Consider the following 17,954-nt stretch of genomic DNA (forward strand, 5'->3'; position numbering starts at 1 on the left):
TTCAATAGGGATGTGGCAGAAAATGGCTCAGCACATGTTGTACAAGTCAGCAGGGCATGACACAGCACCCACCAAAACACATACCACTGGGTCTTCCTCTGCTGTGACCTGAGCTGGTGTGAGCACATCTGACTGGCATACCTCAAATCTTCCCAACAAAGCACAGACTGAGCCTTAATCTGTTGTGTGCAACCAAGACATGTTGGGATCTGTGGGATAAGCCTGTTTGCACAACCATGAGCAATGATGACTGTAATACCCAAGTCCCCCAAAGAGCAGCTTCAATATCTACTGCAGAAACAAGGATCTGCATGGACCATGAACCATGTGTCTATGTCAGGTGAGTCTCCCTTCTGCCAGCACTCATGTCTCTCCACTGACTATAAAGGGAGCCCAGCGTCTAGATTAGATTTAGGCAACTAACTTTTAGATACCCCATCCCCAAAATGATTAATAAATCTAGTAAAATAAAAAACAGAGGTGGGGAACACAGTTACTTTCTATAAACAGAGCAGGGAGGACTTCCATATAAAGGAAAATGTTGGCTGAACATTTTTCTTTGGGTAGACAGACCAAGAACAGAGTAAGGGTTGACTTGAGCAGCAGACATCTAACAGGGCCCTGAAACAGCTTTCCATGTGGGTACCAAACTCATAAAAAACCACGTGCAAACTCCAAAATTCATCCCTGTTGCCACAGAGCTGGCAGAGCTTTACAACCACAACTTGCTTACAATTGAACCACAACTTGTTTAGGAGTTCAAGAACTTCAAGAACACCTACTCCAAGAGAGAGATGCCAAGCTTGCGAGGTCAAAACATCCCCTCAACATCTCCTTTGGGGGTTCAAGCAAAGCCTCCTTAGGGAAATGAATGCATCTGATGCACCACAAATGTCTAGCAGAAATAATTCCAATATTTAATGTGGAGGATCACTTAGTTCCTTGGTCACTGGGGCTACAGCACTGGAAGTGAGAGGCACTTCCAGCCTGATCCCAGCATGTGGGTAAATTATTCAGGCAGCATGGGCTGGAGGAGGACAAGTGTGGGCTGTGAAGATGGGAGGACTGCAGAGGAAGGATATTGAGAATGGCCATACAGGAGTCATATCACAATCCTGGCATGACAACCACACTTCTCAGGTTCCCTCAGTGGCAGGAGGAAACCACTGTACATTTAACTAACCCCATCTAGCTAGCAAGGTGAATTAGGCAGGTGGCAATGCTGACACTGCACAGCTAATACAAATGCTGATTTATACTCTAAGGAATGGAAGGGTATGAAATACCCAAGTTCTTGTAGATTTCCTTGAGATCGCAAACTCAACAGATTCCAGTCCCCAGTCAGTACTAAAATCCAACTTAATTGGGGAAGTGTGATGTATTCAGGATTACGGTGGAACAGTTTAAAGCTGCCTTGATACAGTGTGTAAATTTTATTGTCTCTACATCAGGCACTGATGTTTTCTCTTGGTCTTAAGTAGGCCATTTAACATACAAAAGCACCAAAGAACTAAATGGCCTGAAGCTGTCCAGAATGGAGAGCACTTCAATTTATACCACTTTATATCCTCTACTCAGCAGAAAGGGCAGAGATGGGCAGAGTAAAGAAGTTACATTCCACCCAGAAATCCTTAAATATAACATCACACACATGCTTTTCTCTAGGCTATCACTGTCTTTGTACCTTCTCTTCAATTTCTGCAGCTGTCTGTTTAGTGATCTCCAAGTTCTCCACCAATGCTGTGTCTCCCAGGAAGTTCCCAGATGCTGATGACAGCCGAGAGAGCAAGTTGTCCTCTAATGTTTTCAAGGTGATTTTGAATCCATTCTGTTGCTTTGTGAGATCTGACTGCAAATAATAAATTCAGACAGTTTTAGCCACAAAACACACAGTAAAGTGTAAGGGATTAACAACCTTCACATGGGAACAGGCTTCTAACTGACAACTGCCATAGTCCAATATAATTAAGTCCTGCTCTCTGTGACTCCTGGACATGGGTAGAGATCTGGGGATCACTCCATATCCAACAAGCCATCAAATCAGAGAAACCTTGAACAGTACAGAAAGCACCAGGAGAACTGAGCCCTTTCACTAGGAATACATTAAAATGCTGGAAATGAATCAGGATGAAAAGACCTTTATCCCCCATCTCAAACATATATCCTGCATCTCTGTCTTAGAAGTATCTATTAGGATCAAGTCAGCCTGGATAGTCCCTTTTGCTTCTCACCCCTCCTGGTGAACCTCTTGCCACTACACACCAACACCAGTCACACCAGCAATGAGGACCACAGGGTTAACACCTGATGGCTAAAACAACAGCAAGGTCCCTTGGGTCCAGAGATGAGCACAACATATCTCAGGCTCAGAACCAAGGGCAAAGTCACAGCCTCACATAATTTCTGCTCCCATTTGTATTCTGACCTTGATATCTCACTGGGACCAGTGGCTTACTGTGTTAGAAGCTGTACATGCAAAGTCCCCCTGCCAGAGGATTTGCAAACTCAGCACAAAGACAGCCAAGCAGATACAGACTAGCAATAACCATCTTGCCTCAAGGGCAGATCTTCTGAATTATAGTGCAAATTCTTCCAGTTTCTGTGAAATGCCCACTTAGTTCTCCCCAGACACTTGTTCCATTTCCCTCTCTTCTGCAGAAATACCAGTCATTAACGCTGTTCACTGTGGAAACAAAGACTCTCATCTGGCTTCTTTTTGAACTGATCCTCCAGAACAGGCTTTCTCCCATGAAATGTGATTGCCCTATTCTATGTGTTTGCTCTGGGAAATGGCATCTTTCTTGGATTTCAGGTATATTATGTTATTCCACTGTATGGTCTTATCGTGAATGCCTATTTTTAGCATTATCACAGAAAACATCCTGTGAGAAAGCTGTGCATCTGATTTGGATGCTGCTAAGATATAAGCCTGGTGACTATTCTCTACATAAATGAAGTCAATTGCTAACACCCTGGTATGTAAAACACTACTGTGTGACACAGTTTTCAATCCTCAGACTGTATTTAAGTGACACAACCAAGAAATTCAAGTAACTTGCAAAAGAGTGTTTTATAGCCCTGCAAAAAATAGCCAGCTCCATGAAGTAGCAGACGTGGTACACATGGAATTAAGACAAGTTCTGGGCCACAACGACTGGCACATAACAGATTCAGTGTCATAAGCCAAGTGATTTAATGCTCCAAAGACAGTTTTTGGAAAACATACCTACACATTCCAACAACCTACCGGGTCTGGAAGAGCCCCATAAATGGGAAAAGTGACCCTATGTCTCTTCCAATCCCACAACACATAAGGGAACCAGCAGTATTTGCTCTGTTGTCAGATTTTCAAGCAGATTAACTAACTCTTCCATTAATAAGTCATCTTTCAATATTTGGGCTGAAATTTCTTATACCTGCTGCACACACACTCTTTCCATGTTAATGTCAACCCAAGTATTCAGCAGAGTGTGCACTGAAGCATGCTTTTTATTGGTATTTCAGCCATAAATGGCTGGTTTTAAAGGCCTGTTCTGTAGACATTGCACACAGGAGTTTGCCCATGGTGGTAAATATTTTACAAGTTTTGAAACAGAAAACTAACATGGCTAATTTTGTGTGTTCCTGTCGTTCAAGCATAGCATGACTTGAAAAATGACATTTTGCAAGCTATTATTCCAGACCATGGACTGTAAGCCCTGGAGTTATTAACGAGGATATGTGTGATTTTTGCTCCAATAGCTTGTAATCACCACAAAATTTCTGAAACACACCCTTAGAAGTGCATACAATGCTATATTCCCCAAACAGCCTGCATCTGTTGCAGCTATATCATACTATTGTTCTCAGCAGTAGCAAGGTCATAATTTCTTATTTCTGCAGTGGAGCTCGTTATCTGTTATTTCACAGTTGATATATAACAGCACTACTTCTGGGACACAGGTTACTCTGAGAGCCTTCAAAGTTTCATTCCGTACAAAAAAAAAAAGTTCACCAGAGATACAGGACAGTTTTCCACGGTTCACTACCCAACCACTTCCTAGCTCAGCCACAGTAGTCACCTTCCTTTCTCTGTCCTTTCTGCTCGTTTTATTGTATTATTTTACTATCACAAACCAGAGGAATTAAAAATTCCCGTATTTTCAGTCCACTCCTGCAGAGCACCTTCTTTCCTGAATAAAAACCTCAACAGTGTCCGTCACAGCCTAAGTGTGCGGGGGCTTTCACACATGCTTTATGTACTGCATCAGCAAGGCACGACCCTACCTCATGGCTTATTCACCTATAGCTCAGGACACAGCTGCCTAAATATTCTTCCTAAAGCTGTTCTCAGCACTAAACAGACAATGAATTTGAGGAAAATGTCATTTGAGACACTTCAGTCCAAACAGTGAAGTCTGGTGTAGGTGGAAGATACTTGAAATCAGCCCTGGTAAGACTACATGGACCACAGGCAGTGCCACCAGCACATGAACCACAGTCATCCTTGCAAAAGAAGAGTTGCAAACCAGACTAGTTAAAGGCCAGAGGGTTTGTACTGACCTAAGAGGGAAGGTCTGAGGACTTGGCTTTGCTCGCCTTAGCCTAGACTGGTTTCATCTTCTCTTAGCTGTGATTCTCACAGCCAGGTCACTACTGTCTTAACCTGTTTTAGCCTGGCTTTAACTTAAGAGTCAGAGCAAGTAGTTATTCTGGACACACTGATCTGTCTCTAGAACCAAAATATGGTAGAGTGCAAATGTGGTCTCAGACTCTGAACACGCATTGTAACAAGAGTGCAATCCTGTGAATCAGATAAAGATAAGAAGGAACAGAAAGACTGAATAACTGGGAATCAATGAAGAAAAAGATTATGAAAATGGATTGTGTTGAGAAAACATTTAGAAAATGCTAATGTTATCATAATTGGATAAATAATAGCTGTTTGATGAATTTTGATTAGGTTATTAACAATAAATTCTGGGCTCCACATATAAGATGTGCTCCATCTTTGCCCACAACAACGTTTTGAGCTCAGTAACTATTGTGCAGTACTGTAGGAGTCACCTCTATCTGCCCACGAGCCAGAGCCCTAAACCTTCCCCAGGCACCAAACGCCTTTCCCTTTTGTCCCAAGGTAGAGAGGATGGATTGAAACACACTTTGAGAAGTGGCCTCTCCTTCGGAGAATCCAAAGATTCAAATCTGCATCTTCAAGTAGCCCCCCCAGCTACCAGACAACAGCCCTTGGGGCTTTTTTCACATCAGTAAATTGACTAGGGTCAGAAGAAGGTACTGAGGCCCTGGCCAGCTGTCATCCGCAGAGGTCAGTGCACTGCAGCCATTGCTAACCCCCCTCAACATGGCTAAGGAGACAAGTCTCTTCTTTTATCCCAGCAGGGAAGATATTTTTTTGACTGATTGTTCCTCATCCAGCAGAACATCTTGAATACGGCCTGGTTTTCTCCTCCCTGATACCTGCTGGAGCAGCAGGACTGTAGTAGGAGGGAATTAGATGAGAGTGAGAGAAGAGAGAGTGGGCTATGGTATTATCTTGCTGTGGTGATATAGAGAAAAAGGCCTTAAATATTCTTAAAGAAAAATGAAATTACATCCCACACCAAACTGTACCTGCTTAGTGCTTTCTGAAGTGAGACTACAGTCCCATACCCCCCCCAGCTGGTGGCATAGCTGGCACTCAGGGACGCATTTCCTGGTCCTGTGCCCGACCTCCTTCTTCCACAACACACACACCCTGAAGAAGCAGGGACTTCAAAAGATGTGATCCTTAATTCACATCATCTTCACTGTTTTCTAATACACAGTTCTTTTACAGCATGGGAGGAAAGTGCTGCCGATTCTGAGTTACTATTTTCAGAGCCTAACTGTGGATCTGTTGACTGCACATGATATTGAATTTGTCTTTCTTATTGTGACAGCAACCATTAACAGCAATGCTGCCAAGGCTAAGAGGAACAGTCCTTAACATAACAGCAGTTAATGACACCACTATGCTAATCGTGGTCATCCCCCCAGCCCCCTTCAGTGCAAATCAGCAAAGGAAAGCAGCAGTTTGTACCATTTGAAACACAGTGCTGAGCATGTGTGAGGGGTGCCTGATCAAGAGGCTTTGGGTCTCTCACCGTCCCAGTGAGATAGCCACAGCTTACATATTAAATCAGTTCATTATGTATTTTTGATGCCATCTTTTGGCTCGTTAGCACAAGAGCCTGGTTAAAACTAAATGCATCATTAAGGCTGCACAGCTAACATACTTTAGAAGCTCATTAAATGAAAAGATTATTACAAAACTGGCCTGGCCTGACTGAACATGTGCAGTAAATTTATTCCTACTCTTAGTAAATATTTAGTATTATATGTATTCGTTACATTGTTAAATGTGCCATCAGAACAAAGGATTTCCTTTTAAAAATTATCTTGAAACTGAAGTCATACTTATTAAAAGAGAGAGAGAGAACATTTTGGCCTGCTACAAACAAGTGGGAGGAAGAACCAGAACAGAAAAATTTCATTGCCAGCCTCACAATATTTACAATGGGAATCCTATACCATAAATGCCTAAAATTAAGTGAGATTAATCCTACCTCCAAAATTAAATTTGTGATGTCCAGAAAAGCTTGACATAATGAGAATTTCACTTTCTATTTCCAAGAGTAGTAGGAAAGAGATTCTTATCCAATTTTTTGGAGAAAAAAAACCAATTGAAATTCTAGTTTAAGTGTTCAAAAAATACCAAGAAAACAAAAGACTGAAGAAAAAATTTCTTGGTGTTTGTCATTCAAGGTAAATCCCCTGATTTTATGATGAGTTCAGCAATCTCCAACATGAAATGTTATTTGTTTTAAATTACAATAATAATTAATATTTGTATTAATGTTGTTATTATAATTATTTATACTTGCTCCCAGTGTAAACTCCCAGCTACTGACCTTAAGCTCTTCCAAATCAGGCCTCTCCATGTTGACCACAGCTGCAAGCAGCTGGTCCTCCAAGCCATCTCGCGTGACAGTGAAGTTGATGAGGGTGCACTGTGCCTGCAGCTCGGGTTGGAAATGGGGGTTTGCCAGCTTTGTGTGGAGGATGAGACGGAAAGCAGGGTTGAAGTCACACTCCTTGTCCCCGATCTTAATGTACCTAAAATTAGAGCAAAAGGAGAATGAGCGCACGTCTTTTCCAGGACATTTCACCCAAAGACAAATGGTGGTATCAGTCAATGGCATCTACCAGCATGGGACTTCGCACTCTTCACACAGAAATCACTATTAAAGCAAAAGCATTTAAAATTTGACATACCTGAATCACTTCTGATTTAGAATAAAAATCCCAGATAGTTGCCATGGAGTTTTGGATCTATTTGAGAAGGCTCACATTTTCCAGCAGCAGGATGGCAAGTTCGACCATGAACCCTCTTTGTTTTTTACAGAGGCTGTATTCTACCTAAACTTGGAGTTACATGTAGGAAAAGCCCCTCATCATTGAAATTTTAACTAGCCACAGCTAAAATTGCCTGGTCTGTTGGCTCAGATCAGGACAACTCTGTGGTCTCATTGAGCTTGAGCAACGAAGTCAGATTAGGAGAGTGGTTGGTTGCCATTCCTGGGAGGTAAAATCAACCCAGGAAAACCCAACCTTCTCCTGTTTTGTATTTCTGACATCAAGTCTAAATCTTACAGAGACCTCAGGAATCAACATACTCTAACTCAAGTTTAGCAATGTCTATGGGAAGCAGAGGAAAAGAGAAACTGTAAATGCTTTCAGGGATGCAGCTGGACTGTTATGGGAACAGTGGTGTTATCACGGGAATCTGAATACACTTTCCAGTCAATCACCGGCTCACTAGGTGTCCTCTTGGCCACCTCAGTTGCTTTTACAGCTGTGAAACTGAGGCAGAGAGAAATCACACAGTACACACAGCTCACAGCAGCACCCAGAAATACTGCTGAGAGCCCCAACTTCAAAAAACCTTCTTGCTCTGGGACTACCAGGATCTATCTGTGGCGTTTGGGCTCATGTCCTGGAAAACACAAAACCCACAGACTTTTTATTGAATTTATGACTTATTTTCCCTTTCTTAGGGAACATGTGATCTCACAGGGAGTTTTGAGAGCAGAGACATACAGTCACAAAAGGGGATGACTGAGTTTTTTACTGTAGAGGGGCTCAGGAGTCCCACAACCTCTGCTGTACCTCCATCTCTGCTTTCAGATGTTTCAATCCCCTTCACTGGGACCATCATTTGCTCTGAAATGATCCTTCCCTTCCATCCTGCAGCTGAACCCACAATCAGCCACCCTTCTCATTGTGTTTTCCCCTGCAAACTTTACAGACAGTTTGCCTTTCCCAGCAGTTTGCATCATCCTAGGATATTTTAGGCAAGTAAGGAAATGATCCTCAAAGAACTTAAGGAATGTGAAAGGCAAAGCTTAACAGGCTTTCTGTTATTTACTGCACAAAGCCAAGAGCAGGACTGCACTGTGAGGCACTGCAGCAGGCACAGAGGTCAGCCCATGCCGGGCTCCTATGAGCAGCAAAGCTGTCGGCAGCAGAGACATTTAAAAGCCCAAATAATGTGCATCCTTCTAAAGGCAGATGACTCCACTCTTCAAAAGGCAACAAAACAACATCAAAAAAGTCCTTGAATCGGGTTCAGTGCTGAGCATGAGTGTGGTAGGTTAACACCAGGTGCCCACCAAAGCTGCTCTATCACTCCCCTCCTCAGCAGGACAGGGGAGAGAAAATATAACAAAGGGCTCGTGGATAGAGATAAGAACAGGGAGATCACTCACCAGTTACCATCACGGGTAAACCAGACTTGACTTGGGGAAAAATCAATTTCATTTATTACCAATAAAATCAAGTAAGATAATGAGAAATAAAACCAAATCTCAAAACACCTTCCCCCCACCCCTCCCTTCTTCTCAGGCTTAATTTTACTCCTGATTTTCTCTACCTTCGCCCCACCAGCGACACAGAGGGGCAGGGGATGGGGGTTGTGGTCAGTTCATCACACATTGTTTCTGCTGCTCCTTCCTCCTCAGGGGGAGGACTCCCCACACTCTTCCCCTGCTCCAGTGTGTGCTGCCTCCCACAGGAGATGGTCCTCCATTAACTTCTCCAATATTAGTCCTTCCCACAGGCTGCAGCTCTTCATGAACTGCTCCAGTATGGGTCCCCTCCACAGGGTGCAGTTCCTCAAGAACAGGCTGCTCCAGCATGGTTCCCCCACAGGGTCACAAGTCCTGCCAGCAAACCTGCTCCAGTTTGGGCTCCTCCCCCTCCACAGGTCCACAGGTCCTGACAGGAGCCTGCTCCAGCGCAGGTTCTCCACGTTGTCACAGCCTCCTTTGGGCATCCCCCTGCTCCGGCGTGGGGTCCTCCACGGGCTGCAAGTGGAGATCTGCTCCACCGTTAACCCTCATGGACTGCAGGGCACAGCTGCTTCACCATGGTCTGCACCAGAGGCTGCAGGGGAATCTCAGCTCCAGCACCTGGAGCACCTCCTCCCCCTCCTTCTTCTCTGACCTTGGTGTCTGCAGAGTTGTTTCTCACCTATTCTCACTCCTCTCTTTGGCTACCTTTGCCCAGTTGCACAGCTTTTCCCCCCTTCTTAAATACATTATCCCAGAGGTGCTACCACTGTTGTTGATGGGCTCGGCCTTGGCCAGCAGCAGGTCCATCTTGGAGCCAGCTGGCATTGGCTTTACTGGACATAGGTGAAGCTTCTAGCAGCTTCTCACAGAAGCCACTCCTGCAGCCCCCCTGTTACCAAAACCTTGCCACACAAACCCAATCCCATAAGCTTTTATTTGCTGCCATTATTTGAACATACACTAAAAATATGCTTATTTCACTTTACATGCAGAAAGAAGGAAAAAGTGCACTCCCTTGCTGCCCCTTTCACTGACCTCCTCTCAGCTGGAGCCTGACCAGCAGCTGCCATGAAGAACTTGACCTCATTAAGAAACACTTATATATTCTTAATGCTTAAACCTGTAGCTGTATTCATAAGCAGTGCATAGTGTTTGTTAAAATTCAAGGTTACTTTTTCTTCAGAATGGCAATAGCTATTTTGGTAATAATTCAGTGTCAGGATAGCCAATTACAGACACCAAGGTCACTATACAAAAGGAGGATTACAGGTCTCTCTTTTACATGAGGTTTGAATGATACTGTCCAACAAAATGAAAAATCTAGGTTTATTTCAAAGCCATCCTATGACTGAATTACCTGTGATTGCCTGATTTAAAATGCCCTCACTTCTGAAGGCAGCATATTAGTGTTGCTGTATATGAACACCCACAATTTGAGGTCAGGAATAGAAAGCACCACAGCACAAAGAACCCATTCACGCATGCCATCAAACCTCCCCAAAACTCACCTTCCTTTCTTGATTGTTTCTCGCCCCAGTAACGCCCCCAAAACAGGATCCACAGATTCTTCCAGGTTTTCAATCAAAACCAGTTCTCCTGCAGCCAGGGCTCGTTCTATAGTGTCCAAATACCTGTGGGAAACAGCATTTGTACCTGCCACAGCAAGGCTGGATGTGTGCTTTGCAGCAAGGAGGATGTGAGGGGGACAGAGGGGTGCTCCACACTGCGATGGCAGCTACATACACATGCCAGCAGCTGCGAGAGAGAAAGAGGGGTAAGATGGTGTCAACATATGGGACAGAAAGCTGCACTGGCAGACTCTTGGCTGTGCAACAGAGAACCAGACCTCCCAAAGGCAAGGAATAATAACTGTGTCTTCTTTCCCGAGAAAAGAGCATGGACATCAGTAAATAAAGATGGGACAATTTGGAGTTATTTTTAGCAAATACTTTGTTTCCCCCAGAACCCACTGGTGCAGTTAATCTTGCATAAAAGCAAGGACGAAGAGCAGGTTTCATTTCCATTTTGCCCAGGGTTTAGGGTCATGTTTAAGACAACTTCTTTCCTCGCAAGGAAATCTGACCCCTTTGCCCAGTGCCTAACTGTGAAACAGGGATGCTCTGCATTGGGATACTTTGTATCGGGAAGGGCAAGGTCAAGTGCTTGTGCTCTCTCCTTCAGGACTGGTCTGCACTTCACACAACTTACTTCTCTGCAAAGAGGAGAGAAGGGCCTTGGGCAGGTGGTGAGGATGCTCCAGGTCCCCTTACACCATCACTGTTTCACTGAATCACTCCAACTAAATCCACCAGCTAAAAGGTTCCTCATCTAAGCTAGAGAGTTTGGGACCTCAAGAGGTGATAGAAAGATCTAAGACAAGAAGTTTAGAGTGACCTTTAGGCCTGACCTCTAAAGTAATATGTTGACACAATGCATACCCTATCCTTGATCAGCAGCCCCCATTTTTCTGAGTCCAGGAATATTTTATATGAAGAAACAGTCAGAGAGAATGACAGCAGCTGACCCCAAAGCTGCTCAAATGGCCCTTTCCTGGAGGAGAGAAGGGCATGTGTTTACACCTCTTAAAGCTGTTGAAAGCAAAGAAGCACCATTCCCCAGATGATGAAACACTCCCTTATTTACTGTAATAGGGCAGTGAATGATGCTTTTAGCCAATGGCCCTGAGACATCACAGCAACACACTAAACTCCCCTCTTAGAGTACCTGCCAGCCTGGTGTGTGGCCAGGGAGGGAGGGGAAAAAGAGATCTTGTGTTTGCATGGCAAGCAGTAATGGCAGCATACAAATTTTACAGGGTCTGTTCCTCTTGTTCAACACTGGAGGTCTATATTTAGGTGTCTCCTCTGGGATCCTTACTCTTCCACAGACTGCTTTGAATAACTGCAAGGCATGGTGGCCAGGTTGGCCAGGAAAGAGAAATTTGCTCTAATGGAAAATGACCTGTATTTTCATCCCACACAAGATCAAATCTAATAATTTCTTGTTATTTTCTATGAGGAAAATGGAGGAGTCGCCAACAAAACAACCTAGGCAACCCCAAACCTACATGAATTATAATCACCAAGCTTGGGTCACTCTCATCTGTTGCCAATACTTTGCTCTGTATTAAAAAAACAATAATCTCAGTGCTCATACTCAAGCGGGGATTTGACTGTGTCTGTTCCATCCCAGCTGGGACTCCTCACTAGAGGGTAGAAATAGGTGCAAACTGAGACAGCAGAAGACTGGTCTGTGCGCTGAGCAGAGAGAAGAGCCAGGAGCAGAAAAGCCCTCCCATAAAAGATTTAGCCAGATCAATGCTGGGGTGCTGTAATGAGAACCTCCTAGTTGGTGCTAGCGTGGGAGTAGAGTTAGCCCAACTGGTCTTCAGCGCATGGTGACCCTTGTGACAGCTTCACCCTCCATGCCCAGGCCCTCTCTCTTCTTCCAAGATGTAGGAAGCCCTACTCACCCTCCTGGATGAAACCGAGTCAGGACACGACACAGAAGATGAGCCTGATGGAAGATGCCATAGTCCTACACGTAGCCTCCAGCACATAGCTCTCTCCAGTCTCAGTTTCAGAGAAGTTTCTATGGTAACTGAGACAAGCACTAAATAGACCCTCTATTTAATGAGAAATCTCTATCATTTTGGTAATGAATAAGCAGCTAATGTTCAAATACATTTGAGGGTTTTCCTCAATGTAATTGGCTCAGATGGTTGCAGTTAAATATACATTGCTTATCAAGTATGACAGACAGATAACCATTAAAGGGTATTATTATGTGATAAGGCTGATGTTTACCCCTTCTGCCCAATTCGGATCACTTGGAGGTCTTCACCATACTTTGTTTTAATCCATTTGATACCCTGCAGCTGGGGATCCACCATGAGGGGCCAGCGCTCACAGTTGGTGAGGATGGTGGCATTTTCAGTAGACATCCGATCAGCTGGCAGGCCCTCATTCTGCCAAGCTGCCACATCAGCATCATCTGTCAGCATGGTCAGAGGATCAAGGGATGGAGTTACAGGGATTGGCACCTGGGAGGAAAGGAGAAATGCTTCCTAGTGTGTCAGCAAAAAGCGGCGAGCGCAACTTACAGCATATTCCAGAGATGAGCAAAGAAAACACTTCAAGAAAAGTTAGTTTAATTAAAAACTGATGTCATATTTATCAGTGACTTCCCATCCTACAGGATAGTTTTGATCTAGCATTGTTTCCCAATGCTGTTGTGAATAAACACAAATTATGCAAGCAACCCAAAGATTTTTGCCTGCAGAGCACTAAACACCCCAAAGGGCCACAGCCCACCCAAGCAGGCTCAGATCACACTCTGCTGTGTACAAGCTCTCCGAGATGACAGCTTGGAAGAATATAATTAACACCCTCATAAGCCTGCTGTTGTGTTGCAAAACAGCATTAGCAGTTCCAGAGACACTTCTCTGACATGGGATGCCATTTCTGGTTGTGACAACCCGAAAGTTATCTGTGCCAGTTATCTGAGCAGAATAGGCCTTTAATTTCCCATTAGAAATACAGGCACTTCCTTGAAATTTCTAAGCAGAGAGTCAGGTCATTTTTGGAACAATATTGCATTTCTTAACTAAATTTTTGGCTTCGTATTAAGAAATGCAGAATGAAGTTTTTGCTCTCTCATCCTAAGGAACAAATCAGTTTTTTAATTTGGGCATCACTGTCCCATTGTGACCTTATTTAAAAGCTTCTTGGCATTTCACCAGTAACTGGCACCACATCCAGTTACTGTACTGATGTGCAAAAGTTCAGTTCTGCAGGAGACTGAGCATTTCCATTTACTGATGTATGAGAGGACCTGTTAAAAATTAGTGGACTATTAAACAAGTTGGAAGCATAACAGTCTCCATCTGGTCCAAACAGCAAGACATAGGTAAAACCAGCTGAGAGACATGGCAAGCATGAACAGAGTTTGTGTCCAGCATGAAGAACCATCTGGAGTTTTTCCAAGCCTACTAGAGAGCTGGCAGTGAGCTCTGCCTGCTCCGAGCAATTCCTTCTCCATACTACCTCCCTCCTTCTAGGCCATCCCTGACACCTGGTTAAAACTGCACTGGGCTCCATGTTTGGGTTGCTGCATCGGTGTTTTCCTCTGTACATGGAGGAATGGGGTCACTTGCATGGAGCAAGGACACCACTACATCTTCCTCAGAGAGGAGTAAATCAAGTGTGGCTACATCAAGCTCCTCAATCCAACTTGGTGGGGATACAGGGATGCCCCTCATTTGGGGGATCCCCTCACTTGGGGGATCTCCTGTGGACACCAGAATTTATGGCCATGTTAATTCCAGTAACAACAGCTTCTCAGTGAAATCAGGGCTTACTTTTAGTTGCTGCAAATATGGCTTCCAGATTCCATCCAGGAGGTCTTGACGGTATTTCTTGGTGAAGTAGCCCAGGTAGGAGACGAAGGCTGTAATCAGCAAGATATCTCCACACAAGGTGCTCTGTTGCTGTTTGATGTCCTTCACAGCTTCAGCCCATCGCATGTTCTCAGCGGTGAGTCCTCCAACCTACAATTTCCCAAGTCAAACTGATCATTACAGTGGTTCTTTAAGCAATACCTCAGGATCTGGCCATGTGCATACCCTGGTCCTGGAGTCAGTTGTCATTTGCTGAAGTTTAAAACCTGGGGATGGAAATATTCAGCACAAGCAAAGTTAGCAACTTTGCTAACTCTCCTGTCCCATTCAGTGAAAGATTGGTACTGCAGTCAAATCTCAGCTATCTGCCCCACAACTCCTCTAAAATCATCAAGGGAGAACACATCACTTCCCCAGAAGGAATTCAGGTAAAGACATCTGCATAAGGGTTTCTGAGGCAGCCTCATCAGTCGTTAGTTGCCTAAATGCCACAGATTCATATCTTGTTATGCCCTCTCACACAGAGGACTCCTCTCCAACAGCCACAACCTTCAGCTATTTCACACAATTAATTACTACCCCAAGTAGATGCGATTTTGATCACAAGCTCTTTGGGTCTACATTTTTCTTTCCCTTAAGTGTCTGCCCAGAAAACACTTCCTCATAGACATCTTTTTCAAGAGCATCCAATGCACAAACGTTCAACTGGGGGCTTACCAGCTTTGAAGAGGGTACAGCATCCCCTTGTAAAATAAGATATTGCTACATGCATGAACAATTTATTTGACCATTGGTATTTTTCAGGGTTCCATTGGTCCCTCATTCCTGAAGTCTTGTGATTGTAAGAGATATCCTGACACCCCCCCACACCCCCCTTTTTTAAAAAAAAAATAAAGGAAAAACCTTTAGCTCTGTTAACTGAGAAACACAGCTTGGAAACATGAATGGAATGCATCCTTCAGGTTCACAAGCCAGTAAAACCCAAAACAGTTTTAAGTTGGCCTCATGGGCTTGAGATCAAGAATGCCAAATTTTATGGTCAAATTCACAATCACTCTCCTGCTGTCAAGCTGCTCTGGAAACACCCATGTATGTACAGATCCTCTCTACTCACAGGCCTCTGTTACCAGGGCCAAACAGCACTTTCTATTTTTCTTCTTCAGTGTACAGTCCGCATGAGCTAAGGGTTATTTCTCATCCTTCTCATTTCTATTAAAAATTCTTCTATATCCTTCTCTTTTGCAAACCTCCCCAAAGGGGTGCTGCAAATGTGACTACTAAGACACTGTCTCCTTCTTCCAGGTCACTGTTAAATAGGACCTGCTCTGACACAAATCCCTATGATAAGCCTTATGAACACCTTGAATAACCCTAAACTGGGTTATTTTGCTATCTTAAACTGATATGCAGAATGCAGGTCCCCAGGATGGGAAGACACCACCTTCAGATCCTCACTGAGTTCCTCCGTCACACATTCCAACTTGACCAAGTCCTATTTCTAGCATAAACCTTCTGAGGGTTAGAAGCCACCTTCTGATTTCCAACACAAATTTACTCCTTGCCAGTTAATACCATCAGTTCTCATGCAGACACTGTCCTCCAGCTCACACAGCTCTCCTTTCACCCTTGTGGGTACCTCCAGATGCTTTTATAAACAGCCAGTATTTTCCAGGGAATGTGCTCCGCTTTGCTAAGCAAAAGGAGTTGATCTAGTTCACTTCTGAAATACACAACCACAGGAACAGCTCTACCAGGCCAGACCCAAGGTCCACCTCCTTCAGCATCTTGTCTGCTGACAGCAGCCCTTAGCAGATGACTTGGGAAGACTATAAAAATAAGCACCTGGTAATAGTTCATGACATAATTTCCCAGCTTCTCACAACCAGAGTTTTAAGGACCTTCTGAAACAGAACTTATATTTTTGTGCTTAGTAGCCACTGATTATTTTTTCCTTCATGACTGAACCTAAGCTGCGTGGATACTAACCAACCTTTTGACATCTACAGCATTCTGTGGCCAGGAGATACACAGTTTAGCTATGCTTTCTGTAACAAAAGTACATCTCCTTTGATGTGTTGCCTGAATTTTTCAATTTATAAAACCTGTTTGCACAGTGGAAATACAGCGAATAATCACGCTTGCATCACCTTCTCCATACCACTCAGGATTTCAAGCCCTTGATACCCCTTCTGCTGTCTCCTTTTCAGGTTGAAGAGTTTTAGCCTATTCAGTAATCCCTCACACAGAAGCAGAATTTTGATTGTCCTTGCAATCTATCTTTACCAAATGAGGTAATCTTTATCATCCCTTTTTTTTTTTTTTTTTTTTTTTTTTAATCTTCTCTGCACCATTTCCCATTCTACTACATCCTTTGAGGTACAGCAGAGTGGGTGGAGGTACAGCTGCACATCCAAGACTTATTTAGAATGTATTTATATAGTGAGGTTGTGATTTTTTTCTGCTTTGTTCTCTCTTCTTTTCCTAATAAACCCTAACATTCCGTTTTGGCTTGGGTTTTGGGTTTGCTGAGAATTTTTTTGCCTCTGGGAGCACAGAGCTCACATACTCCCAGAACTCTTAACTCTATCATTCCATTCCTGAATGATAATAACTAGCTCAGCATCACTTACAGGGCATGTAAAGTAAACACTATTTTTTCCAATACACATTACTTTACATATATCTAGCTGGCGTTTCATACTTCCATTGCTTGGCATCATTTTTACAAAAATACCTCTGATGGCCTTTCTGCCTTGACATATCTGCTCCTTTGAATTAGTGAAAACTGCCTTCTGGGCAGTCTGACTCCTTTCAGGAGGAGAAGGAGAGGACACAGTTTTTCTTTGCCCCATTCAACCTCAGAGCTGTTCCAGCTGAATTACTCTTTCGTGAATATGAATCACCATCCTCCTCACAAAGCAGCAGAGAAGGTTTCCCCAGTGCCCTTTGCTGATCTCAGCACATGCCAATATTCCCTTAGCCTTGCTAGAAAGCCTCCTCTTGATATGAGTAGGACCACATCTGCTTTTATTGGGGCTACATGACATGAAGGGCAAAGCCTGAACAAATAGATTCAAGTGGTCCTCACTGGTTGCTGGCAATGTGCTCCTGGTTCAGAGATAAACAATCTGTTATAAATCCATAGTTACACATTTGCATCTTGTATCGCTGAATTTCATCCCATTCCTGTGATTCCCATAGCCAGACCATCCAGTTATTTCAACTACAGTCATGCTTCCTCTTCATCTGTGGGAATTCCCGTTTTTATGTTCTCAGTCTCACAGGTCTGTTTTATCATGTATACCCACATTCATCAAATTGAAGCATATGAAGGCTAGAAAATATCAAAGAGCAGGCAGCATTGGATATACCTGCCCTGTTCCTTCTCTGCTCTGGACATTTGCTGGAGTCCAGAGAGACCCTGGTGTCAGCCTGCATATCTGGTCTTACGTAATCCTACTTGTTGAAAAAGAAGCAAAGCACTACTTTTAAGTTATAGCTACTTTCAAGGATCATACCTAAATTATCCCTAATCTCGACTCCAGTAATAGTGCTTAGAAGTCCACTTCCTCCATCTTTTCTTTGTAGTTTTTATAAATGAAGCACTTATAGGTCTTCCCTCCAGCCTCCTTTAGGTCAATTCTCATACTACTCCCATAGCCTCTAAGACCAAGAAGTCTTTATTG

The 17,954-nt window shown here is 43.6% G+C and overlaps 1 protein-coding gene across 2 annotated transcripts in view; it reads right to left on the bottom strand.

Annotated features, from left to right (window-relative positions):
* The window catches only part of DNAH9 (dynein axonemal heavy chain 9), a 113,580-nt gene that overhangs the window by 70,117 nt on the left and 25,509 nt on the right, over positions 1 to 17,954 (bottom strand). Inside the window, exons 5-9 of one of the 2 annotated variants that reach the window (XM_074889192.1) lie at positions 14,230 to 14,418; positions 12,677 to 12,912; positions 10,379 to 10,501; positions 6,930 to 7,134; positions 1,685 to 1,849 (exon numbers count right to left, since the gene is read on the bottom strand). In XM_074889192.1, the coding sequence (XP_074745293.1) occupies positions 1,685 to 1,849; positions 6,930 to 7,134; positions 10,379 to 10,501; positions 12,677 to 12,912; positions 14,230 to 14,418 (918 nt within the window). Of the gene's footprint in view, positions 1 to 1,684; positions 1,850 to 6,929; positions 7,135 to 10,378; positions 10,502 to 12,676; positions 12,913 to 14,229; positions 14,433 to 17,954 lie in introns of those variants that run through there. The other variant, XM_074889193.1, reaches the window with a different exon arrangement.

This window comes from Strix uralensis, chromosome 19 (genome assembly GCF_047716275.1).
Source record: "Strix uralensis isolate ZFMK-TIS-50842 chromosome 19, bStrUra1, whole genome shotgun sequence".
NCBI classification, from domain to species: Eukaryota; Metazoa; Chordata; class Aves; order Strigiformes; family Strigidae; genus Strix; species Strix uralensis.